Below are 22036 nucleotides of genomic sequence, written 5' to 3' on the forward strand. Positions count from 1 at the left end.
TTGGCATATAGACATAAATGTAATCAACATGCACTTATATATGTCTTATAAATGAATAAATACAGTAAACCTCAAAATGTTTCCATTGTAATACAGCAGTATGAAGACAGTTTCTACAGAATGATCTTAAGTTGCTTAAAGGTTTTAAGAGCTCTCAGGCCAGTAATGATGTACAAACTAGAACTGCCATAACAGAACTTCTTGGGGAAAAAAAACAATCTCGGTTTTATCAGCTTTAATTCCTAATCATCAAGATTAACTAAATGATTGAGATAATAATAACTGATATGCTAACTAATGAGATGCATCTATACATTTTAGTAACCCTGTTAAGTGAGTAAAACATTTAATATCCACAAAATAAAAGTTAAAATCAAATCAAAATGTATTGGGAAATGCAAAGTGAAAACAGCTTTACCTTTTCTCATGTGAATCAGGATGAAGGGCATAATTTTGCAGCTCACACAGAGTTATCTTAAACTTGCATAAATCTAACAGTGAACAGGAATATTATTGTTGTTGCTTTAGTCTTGATCTCAGTTTTAACACAAAAAAAGGCTGTTAACACACTTTGCTTTATCTTAAATATGTATTTGTAAATAAATTCAGATTAAATAGAAATCTGTAATATGGGAGGAATTCTGCCTTTTTTTTTTAACCATAACATTAATATTTCTGCCTCTATTTCTTTTTAATCTCTTTTCAGAAAGCTCAGTTTAACTGGGACCCAGAGACCGTGGGATTGATCCATGGATCCTTTTTCTGGGGCTATATCGTCACTCAGATTCCAGGCGGATTCATTTCCAACAAGCTTTCTGCCAACAGGTTGGGCGCTCTCAGTGACTCGTTATTTAGTGATGCTGGTTTCAGCTCTGAAAACTGCAGCTGTAGGAGAAGAAAGTATGCAAAAATAGTATTATTATAATTTTTAATAGAATGAAGTTATTTATTTGAGCACGGTTAAGCAGCATTAACTAAATAAGTTAGTGAGAGCTCATCTTCTGCTCAAGGACTTTGAAGGGTTAAAGCTGTTTGGTGTGTTGAGTCTTACTGATGGAGCAGATAGCAATCCTGTAATAAAGGCCTCACAGGAAAAAAGGACGCACCACTGACGGAGTTAATAATGAAAGATCCTACTTCTGATTTCTTTCTGGAACAGCAGCCGCTGGAATATTACAAGTGTCATTTACACACTGCTTTGGAGAAAAAAAGGCGGGAGGGGATTTGAGGTGTACAGAAGCACAGTGGTGGTAAAACAGAAACTCATGAGTTAAATAATCTTTTTTTTTTTTATCCGAGTCAGTGAATGACAGGAGCGTTAGATATTTCAGACTATAGGTTTGATTTGGACACTTTGACAGTCATACTGTAGATTCAGAGATGTGGTGCAATATTACTCCACAGCAGCTTCCAGACACCTCATAGCGTTTGTCAGGCTTTTGCCATCAGCACAAAGCATAGAGCAAAATAACAAACACATCTTAGTGACATAGAAAGGCATCTTTAGTTACTTTAATGCTATTGTTTTATTTTTTTTCTCAGGAATTGTATCTATAGTGTAAGTGTACATTACATATTTGTTTCATTTTAAATAAAGAAAGATTTTCTTCTGCCTATATTTGTTATTTTGCCATTGTCTTCTTTATTTATGTAAAATGTTTTTATTTTTTGTGTTTAAAACATCAGATTTTCACATAACTTTATATTTCGTCCTGTGTAACTCATCATAGCATCTGGTTTACCGCTCAAAATAATTTAGTAGTACTCACTAGATAGTAGATAGATAGTATTCATTTAATAAAATACCTATTTTCTCTTATATGAGTAAGTTCTTGGGTGACTACTTTTTACTTTTGCCCAGGTGAATTTAAGTTAAGACAGTGCCACTCAGACACTTTTTGAGTGCTATACCAGCTTCTGGTCTTTATCAAGAAAAAAGAAGCAGTTTACCTTTTTGGACTAAACAAAGACAGAAATTTGAAGTGATACTTTTAGTGTTTTTTGTTTGGTGTTATGAATTTATGTCAACTTTCAACAAGTTGAATAAGACCAGTGTCATTTTCAGAGGGGGTCTCTGTCTCTTATACCGACACTAAGCAATTTTGAGGAGGTCGGCAATAAACCTGCCACAAAAAAACAATTACAGATGTGCAGTGCTTTATGGTATATGTCACGTCTCACTTCCCCATTCCTTGTTAACATGTAAGTTGATGCGACTAAATTTCCCAGAGGGACAAAACTCCCGTGTTCTTCTGGGGGACTTCAACGCTCACATGGGCAATGACAGTGAGACCTGGCAAGGCGTGGTTGTTAGGAATGGCCCACCTGACCTTAACTCGAGTGGTGTTCTGTTGTTGGACTTCTGTGCTCGTCATGGATTGTCCGGCTTGTCCAGAATGAATCCAGCTCTGAGGTACCGGAAAGTCAGGGTTAAACCTGAAGTTGTCTCGCTCACCCAGTAATCCTTCTGTATGGTACAGGCTTCTGCTTTGAAATAAAACTGCAACCAAATTTATTATGATAATACTTATGATCATGATATTTTTTTTATGGATCATAATATTTACAGATGAAGTTTCATATATATTTTTTTTTATATATAATTTTCTGACACATGAAATAAGAATAAATTATATAAATAAATTATAAAGATAATGATTTCCTTTATTGTTTTTCTTGAAATAAAACAATACCCAATACCCTATTTTTTTTTTAAGGGGTTCCTCGAAAATTATGTTCCAAGAGGAGTCTTGACCTGAAAAGTTAGATCTACCACATTAAACTGGCCATTAAATCCTTTAGCTTAGTTTACAGTAGGGCTTAGCTGTTTAGCTTTAGTCTCCTATTGAATTCCACGGCTTTATGTTATTTGTAAGGCAGAGGTTCAGTTGAGGTTTATTAAAAAAAAAATATATATATATTAATTTGAATAACTTAAGCTGTTCAGGTGGAGTCTTGCTCCACAGATTTAATGTAAACTCCTGTATTTTTTCACAGGGTATTTGGTGCTGCCATTTTTCTCACATCACTGCTGAACATGTTCATCCCATCAGCTGCGAGGGTGCATTATGGCTGTGTCCTGTTTGTACGCATCTTACAGGGGTTAGTAGAGGTAAGAAAAAAAACACTCACTGAATAGATAAGGAAATTGGCGAATTGAGGTGCGTTCTAAGGGTTGGGATCCAAACAAAAGAGAATGAGATTTGTCAGTGTAACATTTTTTCACTCCTTGACAAGAATGTCCTGACAAGACGGTTGAACAGCTAGTTACAAAAAGCACAAGAGAATATCAATAACATCATTAAATTAATACAATCCACTGTCCTACAATCAATATCAACAGTGGCATATGGATTTTGTTTCTCCTAAATAATTTATAACACCCTTGAAGGAATAAATAGCGACCAGCTTGGAGATTAAACACAATTCGGCCAAATTCATGAGTTTTCTGAAGTGTTTTTCTTAAGCTGCTAGAGTGTGGTCAGATTTAGACTCCTAAATGACTGAGCTTTGGGACTATTTATTTATTTTAAAACTTTGACAAGATTTTTCAAATGTCTGAGAAGCCCAGGTTGCTTTAACAACATCCTTGAGCTCATCTAGATTCTTGTCCCCCCCTGATAAAGTCATGGGTTTTTATTTTGGCCACTTAGCGAGACATTTAAGCACACTGATACCATGTTCAGGGAACCATGTATTGGTACGTTTGGTAGTGTGGATGGGTAGCACTTCCTGCAAAAAACTACCTTCATAAAGCTTGCCAATAGAGGGAAGCAAGAAGTGCTTCTTAGATGGTAGATGGCTGTGCTGACCTTCGACATAATAAAAACACAGTGAACCAACACCAGCAGACTGTCCAACAGCAAATAACAGATTACCCAGCCTTCTTGGAGTTTCTAAATGTCCTGGAAGGGGTGCCAACTAGGGCTTCTGTCTGTGGAGCTCCTGGAGATTTAAATGCCTGTGCTTGCAACAACTGTGAAGCCTGGAGATGTGTGATTGGGAAGAAAGACCTTCTTAAATTTAGCCACAGCAGTGTTTTCCTGTTTATGTTACATCATATCAGGTTACCTTGGGAACCTGACATCTGAAAAGGTCATGTACAGGACCAGATTTGGCTTCAAGGAACTGTTGCCTGAAGGTTATTGCTGTCTGTCTTTGTGGTAAAAGGCACCAAGAGATGGTAGGATGGAACAGGAGATGTACAGGTTGGGATGTACATCTTTATGTCAGCCTGACACGGGGGGGAAGTGAATATATCTCTAGGTGACAGGCACTGGCTCACAAGGAGGACTGAAGCTTCTTTGTTTGCTTCAGCAAAAATACGGACAAGAACGGATTTTGAAGAATGTGTGTGGAGAGAGATGCTCAATTGCCATCAAGGAAGTAAAAAAAAAACTGTTCGGCAACTCAGAAATGGGAAAGATCGATTGTCCAGAGCTATAGAGGTAGATCTAAGGGCTCAGACTGATACTGGTGTGCTGTGGAGAAAGCATTTTAGGATCACCATGCAACCTTTAAAAAAGGTGAAGCCTAAAATGCCAGTGGAAAGCAATTCAGGAAACCTTCAGCAATGTTAGCATATTGGTGTTTAGATCATAAGTGATAAAAGGACTGAATGAGAGATAGAAAGACAGATTGGGGTTTCATCTAAAGGAATGCCGACATCTTGAGGAATTAAACGGCTGAGCCTAAAAGCTAAGCTGTGAAGTTGTACGCCCACTTACAGTCACATCGCTCACATACATTAAAGTTATAAGATATGCATTATGAACTGAACATTGAGATCCCAGTAAACAAAAAAGCCTAAATAAACTTCAGAGATTTAGAGATACGAAGAGCTAAATCACTGTAGGAGGCTTAAAGCAGAGCCTTTGTTTTCCACGTCAAAATATTAGTTTTCAGGCAGTTTGCTCATTTTTAGAGGGGATCTTTTCCATTTCTATTGTTTATTAAAGTGAAAATCCCCAAGCAGTTACATTCTATTTGTCTTGTACTCAGAATTAGGACTTTTTGATTCCCATTTTGTAAACATCAGACAGATCCTTGAATTCCAGAACTGGAAATCTTTAATTTTATCCCACACTTTCATATCCATTATGTCGTTCTAATAAAGAGGTAACAACAACAACAATAAAAAATATTTCTGCAAGCATTTTCCCTGTGGTATCAGAAATACACCATACTAGGAAGCCAATTCTAATGGTTTTCCTTTTTACAGTTACATCAAGTTTGCATTTTTTTCAGATCTTTATCTTTGCAGTTTCTGCTATAATCCAATTTGAGACATGCCCAGGTTATCATCTGTTGATATAAATATACTAATGGCTACATTTAAGTGTTTAAAAAAGGGAATCCAGGCAATGAAAATTCATGAGCAAGGCAGGCACATAAAAAAACGTGTTTTAATCTTCATTATGTATTTTTTTTTTACCCCTTATACAAACTGTTCATTGGTAATCCTCAGAGAATATGACCAAATTTCCTGCAATTGAAAATGATATAGATATCAGTAAAAATGTCTTAAATTAAGTGTATTTACCCTTCATTTGAGTAGGCAAATGAGACGAATAAATGTTTTTACTCTTAAAATAAAATAATTAGATAACATGCATTGAAATAAGACAATGCAATTTTGTTTTCCTATTTTAAATGTAATTTTTTTTCCATTAGCAAAATGTGTCTTTTATCTACTCAATCCAAGAACAAATGCATTTATTTTAACAAAAAATGACTTATCTAGATTTAGATTTTTTCCAGTGTGTGCGAATGAATATCTATCTAATATTTCTACCTTCCCTACAATGTCTGCCCTTTAAAGCCTGACTGCTTTGTATTCCAGGTTTCTCCTAGAGTCAGTCTTTGAGCTTTGTCATCCTGCACCTTGTACCTTTTAGGGGGTCACCTACCCAGCATGTCACGGGATGTGGTCCAAGTGGGCGCCACCTCTTGAACGTAGTCGACTGGCGACCACCTCATTCTGCGGTGAGTCACGTCTCTCCAGTCTTTCACTGAACAAACAGCAGCTTTGTTACTGATCGACACATCTTTCAAAAAACCTCAAGTCTAAGGGAGGAAAGTAAGCAAAAAGACAAGAGCAAGCTTGCTTTGCTTTACAGATGCTGGTACCACGGCAACCCTTACATCAAAACCCTTTTGACACTGTCCGTTAATGAATGCAGCTCACCTGTGTAACCTAAAGGAGTACATCTGTGCATTCAGCTAAATGAAGTCTCGCATTGCTTACTGTCCAAAAGCCCTTTCAGTGTTCTCTGCTCTATTGAAATCAGCGCTGCTCTTGAAGGTAGAAAACAGGATAAGTAATGGTGGGGCTAATGGCTCACTTTGACAGTGTTTGCTCAATGACTCTAATGTATTTCTTTGATATTTTTATAGTTGTAAAGGCCCATTTTAACTCCTCAGCGTTGATGTCATATAGTGAATACTTTTGCTGATTTTTTTCCTAATTTAATCACATTGAAAGAAAAATAACTGAAAAAAAAAACTCTTTTATTATGACTTTTTAATATATATATGATATATAAATATTATGATATATATGTGGGATTTAGTGACTGACAGTGATTTTTGATTTTACCAGGATCCTACGCTGGAGCAGTGATCGCTATGCCTTTAGCAGGAATCCTGGTTCAGTACGTCGGCTGGCCATCAGTCTTCTATATCTACGGTGAGGCACAATAACAGAAAACACAAAGTCACAACAATTAGCTTACAAATTAAAGTCATGGTAAAACTAAAACAGTATCTGTGTAATTACTGTAGTGCAGCCAGACTTACATGCTCTGCAGATGCTCTACATCTGTATTGACTGGGGTTAAGCTATTTATGTAATAACAGTTGAAAAGAAATCTATTTCTTGTCATGATGGGCTTCACAGGCTTAACCCACATGCAGAACACACCACGGACACAAGGGTAAAAAGTTCAAAGGTTTATTCAGAGTTGCAAAAACATATAAACATGGTTCTGGTATAAGCCCAGGACAGACTTCTTGAGGGTTCTCTGTAGAGAAGGGAAAGTTTGGTTAGCCAGATGTCTGGAGTTTCTTGACTGAGTTTGAAGTTGGTTCAATACCTGGAGGTATTCAGACTGATTCGACGAGAAGGGGGAACCAATTGGGTCCAGAGCTTGTGGATCCAGCAGAGGCTTGATAGCAGCAGGGTTTGTCTTCAGACTAGAGTTTGCTTCACAGACCTTGAGGGTTTGCCAGGGTTCTCTCCTGAGAACGGAATACAGATCCAGAAGTGAGTCTCCAGGTTTGGCTCGTGAGGGCAGGCGGACAGGTCTAGGAAACAAAGAGCACATCAATAGGTTAGAACACAGCTATGTTCAGAGGCACGTAGAATCAGACTAGCAGGCTTGGCTCAGGTTCTGCTAACCATAACTTGGCAACACTCTGGCGCTGAAGACACGTCTGGCTGCTGCTTATGTAGCTGGTCTCCTGATCGGCTGATGATCTTCAGGTGTGCCTGAAGCTCCTGCTCAGGAGACCCTAGGGCGCTCTCTGCTGGAGACAGATGGCAGAAAACTCCAGATCCCAACATTTCTTTAGCTGTGCAGAGCTCGTAAAAAATCCCCAAAAATGAATAAAAGACAGCAATTAATAAATCTTGGTTCTGCATTCTGTTTAATGTTTAAATACATATAGTTCATTTAGACCAATCTGTCAATTGCACATATAAAAGGATCCTATTTACAAAGCAAATCAAAGTTCAGTTTCATATGCTGAAAGTGCTCATCTGCACAGTCCAGCTCCTTTTTTCTGGCCCCTTTATCACTTCTATTTAGGTAATAAAGCCAAAGTCTATACCCGTCTCATTATCAGGGCAGTGCATTGTTTTGATGATAATTTTTACGACCTCATTAGCAAATACAAGAGGTCTGTTTAGTTGAAGGAAAACATATCAGGTTTAGTTTCATCGAAATTCCTTTCCATAATCTGTGTGTAACACCTTGATCCCTGCCAGTTGTCCTCTGTATGCTTTTGCACCGATGTTTTATCTAAAACGCTTCTAGCTCTGATTAAAATGATTAACAGTCACATGAAATTCGTTCCTTGGTCAAAGTGTTTTAATAAAAACCCACTCTGATTTTACCGCGATACAATCTTATGATTTATTGATGTAAATTAGCATTTTCCTGTCCTACGACTGTGACTCATGCTGGGACTATTTTTAATAACGGAAATTCACATCACGAGGGTCTGTGCCTGCTTTTATTAATTTGTCCTACACTCACACATTCACAGTTTTAGGAAGTGGCTTTGTAGCACATATGGCTATGGTAAATTTAAACGTGTTTTCTACTCTTTATTCGTCCTATGAAGGGGTATTTGGGATCCTGTGGTATATCCTATGGCTCCTGCTGGCCTATGGGAGTCCTGCTCAACATCCCACAATCACAGAGGAAGAGAGACTGTACATCGAGTCTGCCATCGGGGAAACAGTCAATCAGCTGAGTGTTACACAGGTCTGCATATTTCGCAAACTACAGGCTGCTTTCTCTTAAATACACACTAACACACTGGTCTGCCCTCCAATAGAAATTCAAGACTCCGTGGCGTCGTTTTTTTACCTCCATGCCGGTCTATGCTATCATTGTGGCAAACTTCTGCCGCAGCTGGACCTTCTACCTGCTCCTTATCAGCCAGCCGGCGTACTTTGAGGAAGTGTTTGGCTTCCCCATCAGCAAGGTTAGCCTCATAGAGAAACTCTTCATCCCTCTGCAGTTTTGAGAGACAAAATGCTGCTTGAAAATTAAATAAAAAAGATTTAAACCCTTTTTCAAGAAAGATATATGGGGAAAAAATTACCATAGTCCAGACTGATCCATCTATTGTCTTTACCTGCTTATGATGATTGGTGGTATAGTTCATACTAACCACTACTTTCAGTGTCAAAATATCTAACCTGCTGACCAGCAAGTTATAAGGGCACATCAATGCAAATCACATGTCGTTGGTCAGTTGAATGAAGTTTGTCAGAGATAAAGGACCTCAAAAGTGTGTTATGTTAACGTTTAAGTTCAATTAACTGCAAGAAATATGGTTGAGTCAGGAGAATTATTTTTAAAAGTCAGAGAAAAATTAGAAGAAGGTTACAAAAAGATAGCTACGTACTTTGATACTCATAGAGATGCAGTAGAAATAGAAAGAGGAAGCTATCAACTGCAGTCATCCCTCCCAAGGGGACAGGTTGTCCAAATAACAAACAAACAAAAAAGAAGAATGACTTTAAATTGCCTAAATCAAGGCAACAGACAGGCAAGCTTCAGTTGCCACAGTAAGACGTGTAAAAGCCAAAGGTGTCTTTGCTTTAACACAAAAGGAAAGTCAGCTCCAATTCACTCAACAGAGGTTCTGTTCGGTAAAATTATAAACAATATTCATATTGTATGGGTATGCTGATAGGATGACCTTTAAAACAAACATAAAAAAAAAAAAGTCACACCAACAGCAAAGCATGGTGGTGGCTCAGTGATGCTCCTGAATGCTCCATTTTCTTTTTTCATGGGTTCTGGAGGCTTGAAGTTAAATGCTCTTGGTAAGCACATGGAGAGCCTTCCAGTCCGATGCAAACTACTGACATGTTTGTTCCTCTCTCGGGTTTTTAAAGTCTATTGTTTGGTTTAACTAACTGCTTTACCAAGAAAGAAGGAGCAGATGGAAGTTTCTGCTTTGAAACATCTATCCACTACTTCTATCTTACAGATTCATACAAATTCATAATACAGATTCACTAAAAATAAAGCATTTGACACAACTACTAAATTCTGACCCAGAGTCTGCTGAGAATCTCTTGATTGCAACATGATCCTGTTATTTAAAAAGCAATCAGAAGGGAACTTTAAAAAACTATAATCTAGATTTTTTTAATAACTAAAAAAGGTAAAAATCCTTCACACAAAAAATAACAATTTGGCCTAAAAAATTTAGTTTTATGCCTTGGGAAAGAATCAGAAAGGCCTTTTCCCCGACTGAATTTGCAAACTGTAATCTGTCTTTGTCTCTGAGTTACCTTTTAGCCCATGTTGCCACTGTTATTTTACAATATGTGCTGTAAAAGATGGAATTCTATTTGTTGATCACATTTTATGTCTTAATTATTTCGCTTTTATTTGTGTCGTAAATAATTGTGAATGATCCTAATCAGCTGTTAGATGTTTGTATGTTTTTTTTTATCATCTGATGCTGCCTTTATTTTGACAAATGTTCCTGGTGTTTAAATTTAAATGAACTGGTTCTTTTTTAGAATGAAGGAATGTATTGAATAGAATAGAATAGAATTCAACTTTATTGTCATTACACTGTCACAAGTACAAAGCAATGAAATGCAGTTTGCATCTATCCAGAAGCAATATGCAGGATATCAATATTTATTTAAATGTGTACAGAAACTATGTACATATATATATATATATATATATTTTTTTTTTTTACATATATAGATGTATAGATGACAAGTAATAGCAGATAAAATGCATAAGTCTGAGCCCAAAGTATTGTCAAACCCTGAAAAATAAATAGCTTATTAGTTTTTAGACATTTTTAATCTATTAACATCACTTTCTACCAACCTGCATATTAGTTATTTCATGTGTTTTAACCCTTGCAGGTGGGGATCCTGTCTGCTGTCCCCCACATGGTGATGACGATTATCGTCCCGATCGGTGGACAGCTTGCAGATTTCCTACGGAGTAAAAAAATTATGTCAACAACAAATGTGAGGAAACTCATGAACTGTGGAGGTAGGCTAGTGTTACCATTTCTCAGGTTGCTTTAGAAAACAGTGAAGATCGTATAAAAATGCAACAAATGCACAGAAAAGTTCTCATTTTGATTTATAACTGTGAGGAGTATCTTTGAAGAATTCCTTCTAAATAATCATAGAATACGTCAGAAATTATTTCTTATAGTTACTGTTAAGTTTGAAACTTTGTTAATGCATTACTCTAATTTTTGTATTTCATCTCAGGGTTTGGAATGGAGGCCACTCTTCTGTTAGTGGTTGGTTTTTCTCACACTCGAGGAGTCGCCATTTCCTTCCTTGTGTTGGCGGTGGGCTTCAGTGGATTTGCCATTTCAGGTTTAGAGACTTCAAACTTGACTATATAAAAACAAAAATTTGAAAGGGTTGAAAATGCACAAGTGATGCAGGATTTTGTTGAAAAGATTATTTAAGATATATTGAACAATTATTTTCTAGTATTTAAGATGAAGTTTCACTTTATGGGACACAAAACAGTTGGTCGTGATCAGCTACTGCTAAATAATGATAGTTTCTTCAATAACTACCTGGTTGGTTGCTTCACTACATGAAGCTAACAAATTAATAGCCAAGCAATGTTTTTTTTACTCAGGAAAGATGACAGCTGTACAAAAATATAAATTTGCTAATGTCTTTCTATAATCCAACTGTGACCTCACTAGTGCAGAGTTTATTCCTTCTTTTTGCAGCTTCTTGTAAAGTGTTGCCCATTTATGTCACTTTTACTGTACTGTAGCCTGTTTGCTTTGACACCAAAACATGCAAATGTGTCTGTGAATCTAAGCAGTGTTACCATTTGATTAATCTACGCTATGTGCACACTGTGCTTTCAGGTTTTAATGTCAATCATTTGGATATTGCTCCTCGCTATGCCAGTATTCTGATGGGTATTTCCAATGGAGTCGGGACGTTATCTGGCATGGTGTGCCCGCTAATCGTAGGAGCCTTGACTAAACACAAGGTAAGAAAACTTTTAGATAAACAGTTCTGTAAAAAGTATTCTCTCCCTTACAGACTTCTTCTTAGACAGACTTAGACAAACTTTGTTTAAAATGATTTGAAATTTAAAATTATTTAAAATTATTTTTAAAATTGCTATTATTTATAATATAATAAAATCAGCATCCCTTTATTAGAGGAAAATGGTATTCTAATATATACATCAAAAACTGCACTTGGATCTAAAAGACCTAAAAGCAAAGAATCACCTTGGTTTGTGATTAGTTAAAGATGTTCGTAAACCTTCAAAAAAGTCAAAACAGCAAACAGGCAGTAGATTTAGAAAAATAAAAAAGTCCACTTTAAAACATTTAGTTGTGTAGTAGATTTAATACATTATTCAGTTATTAAATTCAGACATTAAATGGCAACTCTTTTTGTTTTGAGATTGTTTCAAATAAATACACATGATTTAGACAATATTTGGAACTAATTCTTCTGTTGGAGCCTATAATAATCTGTTTTCCAAAATATTGACAAGATATCGATGCCTTTGGTACTTTTGTAATAGTTACATGAAGTGTTTCAGTAATATTGCACACAGGACCTCACTCCCACTACCCCCACAAAAGTTTAACCTCAATGTTTCATCACTGAAGGATCATTAAACTTGCCTTCTCCATTCTCCCACAGACTCGCTTGGAGTGGCAGAATGTCTTTGTCATCGCTGCCATGGTGCATTACACAGGAGTCATCTTCTATGCTATCTTTGCATCAGGGGAGCAGCAGGACTGGGCCAACCCTGAGAGCCTGAGCGAGGATAAATGTGGCATCATCGATGAGGACGAGCTGGCTGAGGAGTCAGAGTTAACCAATGACTGTGCCTTGGCTTCCAAAAAGAGCTACGGGACAACAGACAATTCGTATGGTCAGAAGCAGGGCTGGAAAAAGCAGAGAGGGGTAACGATGAAGGGCGAGGAAGAACACTTTAGTAATGGAGATTACCAGGATGGATACCAGTGAGACAACACATTGATTGAATTTAAAGGATTCCCAGAACACTTTGATAAACTCAGATTTTACTTTCTGGATACAACAGAAGCTGCAGCATCATCAGCATCTCAAGGAAACCATTTTCAGCTTTGTCCGAAGAATATAGAATACTGTGCAAAAGTTTCAAACCATTTTTAATTCTGCATATTTTGTTTCCAGGGAGCCAGGTGTTCTTGTAATTTTCTATTCTGCCCAAACTCAACACACGTAATAAATACTCCTATGAGCAGCTATACTTCATACAGAAGCTCATAAACTACTCCTAACATGCATGTTTAACATGTTACATGCGCAGATAGAGTCCAACAGGATCCCAATATATCACATTACATGAGTGCTTGTTCCTTGTCTATGCATGAGTGGTTTAATTTCCTCGCACGCCCAGCCTCCCTCCTTCTCACGTGTGGACCTGTTTCTCTTCACTCATGTCAACTTCTGACATGCTTTGAACTTTGAACAACTTTGAAGGCATTACACTGCAATATAAGTCAATTTAAATAAGTAAATTTTTCTTATAATAAGTGCATTTTTTCTTGAATTGAGGAGGTAATTGAGACACTGGAACAAGACAATTTACATTTAAAATAGTAAAAAAAAAAAAAAAAAAAACTATTGAATTTTCTTATTTCAAGTGCATATTATATTGTGCTACTTTTCATGAAATCCCACACCTTGAATTGTGATGGAACTTTTTTTTCTAGATGTCTTATAACCCTTTTTAATGAACACCCTTCAGCCAGTCAGTATCCAGTATTTAAACCGACCATGTTATATATAATAAAGACTTTGCTTACCAACTTCCAACTATTGAAGAGAAGCGGTCAGACTGAAGTAGCTTTACTAGTAGGAAGAAGAGTACAGCTTCAAAAGTAGCCAATCAAAGCCGGGTTGCTTTTGCCGGTGGGTAATGCCTTCAAAGTGAGAAAAGTTGACAGGAAACATGTCTACACGCCAGGATGAGGGAGGCTGTCCTCATGTGAATATCACACCACACCTGTACAGAGGCTGCATGCGTGTGAAAATCACAGCACACACGCACAGAGAAGGATTTACCCTTCTCTGTGGACCCTGTGGTACTCTGTTTAAACATGTAACATGCTAAGCATGCACGTAATGAAGAGTTAATAAGCATCTGTATGAGGTAAAGCTGCTTGAAGGAGTATTTATAACATGTGTGGACTTTTGGCACAATCCTGACACCATAACACACTGGGGGAAAAAAGGTAAATACACTTAAGAAATGTTTACTTATTTCCAGTGTATGCTACCATTGTTATGATCACTAATTCTCCAGGTTTTCTCCTTAAGGGGTTGGCTAATTTTCCACATGTTTCTCTTTGTTCTGAACAATATATTCTGTCTTATGAAGAAAAGAACACAAGGCATTTTTGTCCTAAAAGCCTAATCTTTAACAGATTAGATCAGGAAATATTTGTCACATGTTGGGAAACTGCATTGTTTCAAAAGCAGTAGTATAAAAACAACATTGAACAGAACTTAAAAGACAAACCAGAAAATGGATTATAAAAAATTTATTAGAACTGTTATATATGAAAGAAGGATTAAACAATAAAATAATACACTGCTAAATAAAATAGGAGATGTAAAAAAGGCAAACAGAAAATTTAAGGTCTCATGTTCAGCCAGAAGCTTTTGGGGAAAATATTTTTATTAACACTGGATTATGTATGTCAGATGGTTTACCTTCAATATTTTTTTTGTGCAGAAAGGTAAATTTAACAAGCTGCTTTTATTATTTGGCTCCTTCCTAAGTTAACTTAGTGGAACAAAAAAAAGGTAAACTTAGCCATTGCACATCACTTAAATTATCTTTATAGTAAACAAAAACATTTACTCTGATTTGTAATGTGTTAATTTTTTACAATAATGCAAAATAATCCTGATCAACATCCTTCTGGCAGATTCGTTCATAGGTGTCAAATCTTTTTTTCCAATTTGAACTGAGGTAAATGGAGAAAATGAATTAATTACTAAGGCTTGTTTTTTGAAGCAAGTAGAAAATGTTCTTAATTTCAGCTATGAAACAATCAAAATTACAAAGTAAGAAATAAAGGTGGCCAGATCAGCCCCTACAATTTTGCAGTTTTTTACTGGTAAATAAGAAAAAGAACGTTTGAGTGCATTTAAAAAAGTATTTATACGTCGGAGAAGATTGGAAAAGGTTTGGCTCTAGGGCTCACCCAAGGATGTCTGGTGTCCTTATCAGAATTTGGTCCGGGGCCGATTTTTAACTAAGCCCATCGCAAACATAAAGACCTTTAGTAGTCAGAGAGGAGGCGAGGGGGGGTCTAATGTTTAGTTTATATGTAGGTCAAGAGGTTATCATTAGCTGATCTACTTGCAAACCATTTTGATGTGCAGGAAATGAAATCTATAGATAAACCAGCCTTAGAGCAAGCTTTGTTCCTCTGATTTATTGTGAATATTTTTTTCATAGCAGATGTGCTAATCTGTTAGCTAGAACTCTAAATCAGACCATTTTCACCTGATTAGCTCTGATATGTGATCAGCACCACAAATATTCCTCTTCATTGAATGAATCAGAAGACACATTCATCATTGGGCGTTGTTGATATTACCAAAAAAATAGCTCTGTTTTTCAAACCTAGGAATAAACAGAATAAAAAACTAAATAAAAAGACATGAAAAAATAAGTCATATTGTTGATTAAAAAAAAAAAAAAAGTTAATCAGCTAATGAAAACATAAAATGATGCAGCTTTGAGCATAGTATTGTAATTCCTTAATTTTCTCGTGGACCCTCTTTACACGAACTAGCTTCAATGTCTGTTCTGTTATCAACTGCAAATTATAAAAATGGTACAGGCATCCAGAGCAGCAATACACTCTGGATGGGTGCAGTATACTATCCTGCAAAACAGTTTCCGCATTGGCTTTACACCTCCAGCGTCTGATTTCTCATCTGACTTATCAGGTCTTTAAAAATCTAACTCTGCTGTCATCCCTCAAAAGTTAATTTGATTCCTATCTCTGTCTGATGACAGAGGTGGGCTCTCCGTCACGTTGCAGCACCAGCGGGTCAGTGGGAACTAGAAAGGCTTCTATAGAGAGCAAAGTCCTTAAAAAATAAGAAAAAATCTGTTCAACGATAAAAGTCAGAAACTTGTTTCCAGCAGGAAAACTACATGATATTATACTGGTGCATTCATTAGCCCATTCCGACAGCAGTTGCAAAGTTTGCTCGTTTCCCAAGCCGGCTCCTTGGAAGCAAAATATACTGTAGAAAAGAAATGAAGACTCAGTTTTGCACAGTTTCTTTGGTTACCCATGATATTTTAAAATAAACAAATAAATAAAAGAGTGCTAACAATGGACATTATTTTGCTATAGAGAGACACTTTATAAAATCGAATGTATTGGCCACAAAAAAACAAAAAAAAACATAATGACCAGATTTTATGTTATGTACAGTGGAAACCACTGTAACCAGCGCCACTCTGACTATACCTTAGAAACACATATCAAATTCCAAACCAATCTCTTGTTTCTTGCAGGTTGTGCTGATTGTATTTTATATCAGTCCATGAAAGCAGTTCATGAGATGTTTTGTGACAGCTATGCAACATCGGAAAAAAAAAAAAAAAACCGAAGATGCAATGATGAGACTTCAGTAGATCAGTGTTGATGTTGTCTTTATATGCTTTCCAGTATATATGTGTTGTTGGTGAAAAGTTGCAACATGTCACTGCTTTACTTTTCTTTTCTTATTATTTGCTTGGGAATCCTCTTTAAAACAGCTTTATTTACTGAGCTCTAAGCTCCCCTGTGTAATAATAGAAAATGATTTCTACACAGGGATGTATTTAAAAACAATGTACAGTTCACAAATATTCTCACTGTCACCTTAGAAGACATTGTGCTGTAAATGTTACCTTTTTAGATTGGATTTGCACATTTCATTCTGTGTAAAAATGGCATTGTTGTAAATTATTGAGATTGTTTATGGAATAAAAATGCTTTAAGGTTCTAGATTACTGAGTGATATTTATGTGAATGATTAACTTTTTTTTTTCTTTGTGAACTCATGGATACCTAAAAAAAGATTGAAATGTTTAGTAATTGTTTGATTAGTGAAATGGGAAGGGAATCCAGAGTTAACCTGCAAATCATTTTTGTTCAGTTTAAAATCACAAAAATGACCTGCAGAATTTTTAATTTCAACATCTTAATCTTCAGGAAGATAATTTGGAGGGGGGAAAAAGCCACATTTATTCAGAAATGTAATCATTACTTTAAAAAAAAGCAAACCGGTTGAATTTAAAGATAAGTTCAGTAAACTAGGAATTTTAAAATGTGCAAACTAGTGTGTTTTTACGTAGAGTGCACTACTATAACTAGACTGTAAAGTCCAATTAGTTAACTTTACATTAAAAAGCATGCAAACTTAGTAAAATTAACTCATATATAGTAAGTCTGGAAAGCTATTAGACTTTTTACAGTGCATATTCCAAAGTTTCATTGTTTCTGCTTTATTATGATGCAACCATACGTTGTTTTGACACCCCTGTGCAACCACAGAGTTAAAATCCAACATTTTCAAGATGTTTATAAAGCCCAGAAGTAATACCTAAACTATGTTTTTCTTTAGAAAGTCAAACAATGGATCACAGGGTAACTATTGGCAGTGTAACATAAACCAATGAAGTGCATGTACAGTGGAAAGATAGAAAAAGGAAGAAGTTAAATCAGTGAATGAAGGAAAAACATTAAACATGTTTCATGCACATTTAAAATAACATATTGTAGTACACAGATGGAATATTTAAGACCTATCTAAAAACTAGGACACCCTATAACAATAATGGTCCTTCTCTAACATTTAGACATACAGTATGGATATTATTTTTGTGTTTTATTTACAAAAAGCAACAAGAATCTGGAAGCAGGGAGTCAGTTGAACTTTCTGGTTGGTTTGAGAGATGAAGGGAAGGTAGCATGGATCTGTAGGGGTTTGCAGACTGTAGCCCAGAGGTCCAGGAGAATGGTAGTGAGATCCCGAGATACCTGGTACTTGCAAGAGACGTGCTGGAGAGCAGGCAGGCAGGTAATGAAGACTAAGAACTGCTGCAAGCAGATGAGACCTTTTCCATGATGGTCGTAGATGGACTGAGATTGGGTGTTCTCTGAAAAACAATAAGAGCCCACATTAAAAGATATTCACAAGAAGACAAATTTCAACAAACAGGATATTTTGGCTTTGGCCAGAATACCATCAGGAGTAATCATATCAAAGAGAGATTATCCTTCACCTCTGTAACGAAGGGGCAGGTCATTACTGGAAAAGAACACACACAAACCTTACTGGAAACATTAGACACCTCCTTATAAACATCCTAATCATCTTGATTGAGAAATGTTCTCAGGTGTTCAGCAACATAGGTCAGTCCAGCCACCAGGAAAGATCCTCTCTGTAACAGGAGGCTCACTCACATCAGAAAAACAGCAAAACCCCAGATACCCTAACAGAAGAATTCAGATGAACCCCCACATTATTAGGCACAAGCAGCGAAGTGCTGCAAAGGTCTATTCTCATTGTAAGGTTTCTTATTATTGTTATTATTATTATCATTATTCCTTAAAATAGCATAAAAAAACCTCAGGCTTATAACATCAGGAACACAGGATTATAACATCATTACTCTTTGTATTATAAAGAGAGTTTAACAGAAGAATCCTCAGAAATTCAATGTGGAGTTCTCCTGACTTTTGAAGTAAGGGTGAACAACAGAGATCCAGGTGTTCAGAAAAAATATTGTCGCTCCAATCAGCTAATTAAATTTTATTTATAGGGAACTTTACACACCCAATGACCAAAGTACGTTACATGCCATAAAATACAATAAATAAAAACATAAAATAAGCAATAAAATATAACATATTAAAGATATTAGAATAATGGCAGTTAAAAGTAATCAATAAAAAGATAAAGGAATGGAACCATTAATAAAACCAACCTTTCATTTTTCAACTGAAACTAAAAGGCAAGTTAAAAAGATGGCTCTTAAAAGAGATTTAAAAGACATTTAAAGGACTTCCCATCTTTACAGTTAGTATAGGAGATTATTGTTTGGGGGCGGAAACAGAAAAAGCTCCCTCTCCTTGACTCCAAGAGTGAGTAACAGAAACATCTAAAAGGAGCCGGTTACCACAATGGTCTACTAAAATAATAATAGAAAAAAGTTTATATGTAGACTTCTTAAGACTAAGGAGGTGTCTGAAAATGTAAACATTTGAAAAAAAAAGTAAAACCTGAAAACAAGTGCTGAGAGAGTTAACATTTTCTTTTATCAGGCATCGGATGGGTGTTTGGACCAGCTGCAGACAACAATGAGGAGAATTGTTCATCCAAGTATTTAAAAACATGCAGTCGACTAGAAGTAGGAATAGAATGAACCAACCTTATAAGGGCATTATGACGTCAAAAGTACAATTATCTTGTTTTGCTGATAATGTACACACGTATGTCCTGCTAAAAAAAAAAACAGTAAACACTGGCGGATAATCAAGGTCCAGAAAGTAATCAGAGATCAGTTCCAACCATTTGCATTTTCAACACCACAGCACAAACTGGGGGCTAATCACCTTGTTAATTTAACATGGCAAAGGAAAATTAGGCAGGGATTATACCCAGATTATCCACCTCTGCTAGAAGTCAGTTAATAGGATCTCCCTTAAACTGTTTCGATAACATTGAGATTCTTCTGTATTTGAACTTCAGTAAGACTTAGGAAACTAATAGTTTTTGGGAAACACACTTGTTAACCAACTGATTGATCCTTTAACTTTTTGTCTTACTGGTGTCAGAATCTTAAGGTGTTTTTTTTTAAACGGTTTTACATTTGATTAAAATATCAGTGCAGTGCTGCTGTCTAGTGTCTTCTGAGGTGTATCTCTAAAATCGGACCTTATTGCAAAAAAGAAGACCCCAAGCGAACCAGTAAAAGGGAGAAAAGTAGAGGCTCTTGGATAGAGGCTTGAGGGACTCCAGAATTAATAGGGAGGCTAGGAAGAGAAAAGTTGAACATGAAAAATTTCTTCCAAACAAAAAGGAGCAAAGCCATCTCAGGACTGCGTTGCCTATACCAACTAATCTTTTTCAAACATTATACAACATTTTATATACCACCATATAAAAAAAATTCAATAATGATTTGAAAAATATGTCAGATTTTATGTGAACTGACCTGATAGATTTACTGTGAAAGAATAAAAACAATCAGAGTCTGTCTATGAACGGTCAGTCAGTCTATGAATGGAAGCAAATGTTGAAATTTAATGTAATGACTCACAAGAGAGGGCCCATTATTCAGGCCAGACAGAAAGCAGGATAACTTCAAAAGCGCTTATAAAAAAACAAAAAAACAATGGTTCTGCAGATCTGCAGTGGCTGGGGCTAGGGCGTCTAAGGCAGGAACCTCTACAGGAGAGAAACACAGGTTAGTGACCATGATAATCTGACAGAGGATGATTATAAACACGTGAGTCACTAACCTGGTTTCACAGTTCAGTCCATGCTCAGAGAAAAAAGATGACTCAAGTCAGTCGGCTGATGAGATGCAGGCAACTGCGCCTTGGAACTTCCCTACCGGTTCTTTTCCTGGGAGCAAGTTATTTACTACTCTTAACTCAAACTGGGTAAAACCATATTAAAAAGGACTATAAAACAGGAGTAAAAAAGTAACAGCGTTTATTCCAGGTCAGGTCGCTACAGGACAGAGAAATGGCTTGGAGTCGGCACAGCTGTGGGCTCAAAAAACGTCAGCAAGCGTCCGGCAAAGATTGAGCAAAGATTGAGCCCCGAACAAAGTCATTTCCACCTTCTTATACCTCATGAGTCCATGTTTTGCATCAGGTGGATGCTTAGCTGTCCGTATCAGAAACTGACACGCCATCCATGACTTGACCTTTATGCATCTTGGCTCTTTACCTCAGGATTACAGATAGCTCTCCTTTATCAGTCCCGCTCCAAGATGTGCCCATATCCTGTGTATTGTTAAAGACATGAAGGCTGTCCTGATTAGATGGCCTCCGTACACACAGTGAATTCCACCATGTGAAGGAAGGCCTTCTACTCTGTCTAATCTGGCTAACAAAGTAACAATGCACATGATGTATAAAGAATAAACCTAACAAGTCCAAAGAAAGGTCAGGCAAGCAGATGAGACTGGTGCAGGAAGGCTCAAAGGTCCAAATACAAAAACTGGTCAGGACCAGGCTATAAGAACACTATCAGAAACTCTAGAAAACTCTCTGCCCCAAAGGCTCAAGAATAATCTGGCACTGACAGCTAGGAGCGAGCAGCTTAAATAGAGACAGGAGCAGGTGGATCAGATGAGCAGTAATGAGAAACAGGGCAGAGTTAGACAGGTGAATGAAATGTGCAATTAAGCCAGACATGCTTTACTTGATAATTGTTTATGTAAAGATAGTTACATTCTTAAGCACTCGTCTGCTTCCAGTCACACTATAAACATCCTTAATGTTATCTATCCTTCTGCGCCCGGCTTATAATGACTGGACGGAGTCTTCATCTCTACTTTTAGCCTCAGATGTTTAAGACAGTTCAGCTTGTACAGACCCCCACATGAGCTTTGTGTGATTTGGCTTTAAAAAAGTTTGATGATTACACCCTTTCACTTTGTGATAAGAAATTTCAAGGTTATGGACTTTGTTGCTGGTTGTCCTTGTAGTGCTGCAACGGTCCCCTGCAATACTTTCCAGTAACAACAATGCAACCACTCTGGGATCAGAGATAAAAACCAGCCGAAAGGATGCAAAACATGATATGACAGCTAAGATCTGTAAGTTTCCTTAAATTAAACTGTTTAGATATAAATAAATAAAAATTTTCATTTATATTTTGTTATTTAATTCCTCCAGAGCAGATCATCTACAAACAGCAGCCAATGGCAAAGGTTCTGTTTATTTCAGGGAGACAGTCTGTTGACTCAGAAGGGCCTCTTCAGATTAAGCAACAGCACATCAATGATTAAACTCTCCCTTTTTAGGGGTAAATTAAGTACATAAAGTAAAAAAGATACATACATTTGTGTTTATTTCTAATTGGAATATAAAAGACAAAAAAATGCAGGTATGTAAAAGCCTTGACAGTGCCAAAACAAACAAATCTGGTATTGATTGTCACCTTACATTGGTGAAACAGCTTGGATCAGTTCAAGGACGTATGACACACATTCAGCTTTGGAGATTTTCCATA

General features: G+C 36.6%; 1 protein-coding gene across 1 annotated transcript in view; it reads left to right on the forward strand.

Annotated features, from left to right (window-relative positions):
- The window catches only part of slc17a8 (solute carrier family 17 (vesicular glutamate transporter), member 8), a 16345-nt gene extending 3422 nt beyond the window's left edge, over positions 1–12923 (forward strand). The window contains exons 3-12 of the mRNA XM_015403362.1: positions 707–825; positions 2998–3112; positions 5898–5985; positions 6602–6688; positions 8347–8489; positions 8563–8712; positions 10634–10766; positions 10994–11104; positions 11620–11747; positions 12419–12923. Coding sequence (XP_015258848.1) covers positions 707–825; positions 2998–3112; positions 5898–5985; positions 6602–6688; positions 8347–8489; positions 8563–8712; positions 10634–10766; positions 10994–11104; positions 11620–11747; positions 12419–12748 — 1404 coding nt within the window. The 3' untranslated portion in view covers positions 12749–12923. The remainder of the gene's footprint in view (positions 1–706; positions 826–2997; positions 3113–5897; positions 5986–6601; positions 6689–8346; positions 8490–8562; positions 8713–10633; positions 10767–10993; positions 11105–11619; positions 11748–12418) is intronic.
- The last annotated feature ends 9113 nt before the right edge of the window (positions 12924–22036 follow it).

The sequence above is a fragment of the Cyprinodon variegatus genome, unplaced genomic scaffold, assembly GCF_000732505.1.
Source record: "Cyprinodon variegatus isolate N-32 unplaced genomic scaffold, C_variegatus-1.0 Scaffold35, whole genome shotgun sequence".
Lineage (NCBI taxonomy): Eukaryota > Metazoa > Chordata > Actinopteri > Cyprinodontiformes > Cyprinodontidae > Cyprinodon > Cyprinodon variegatus.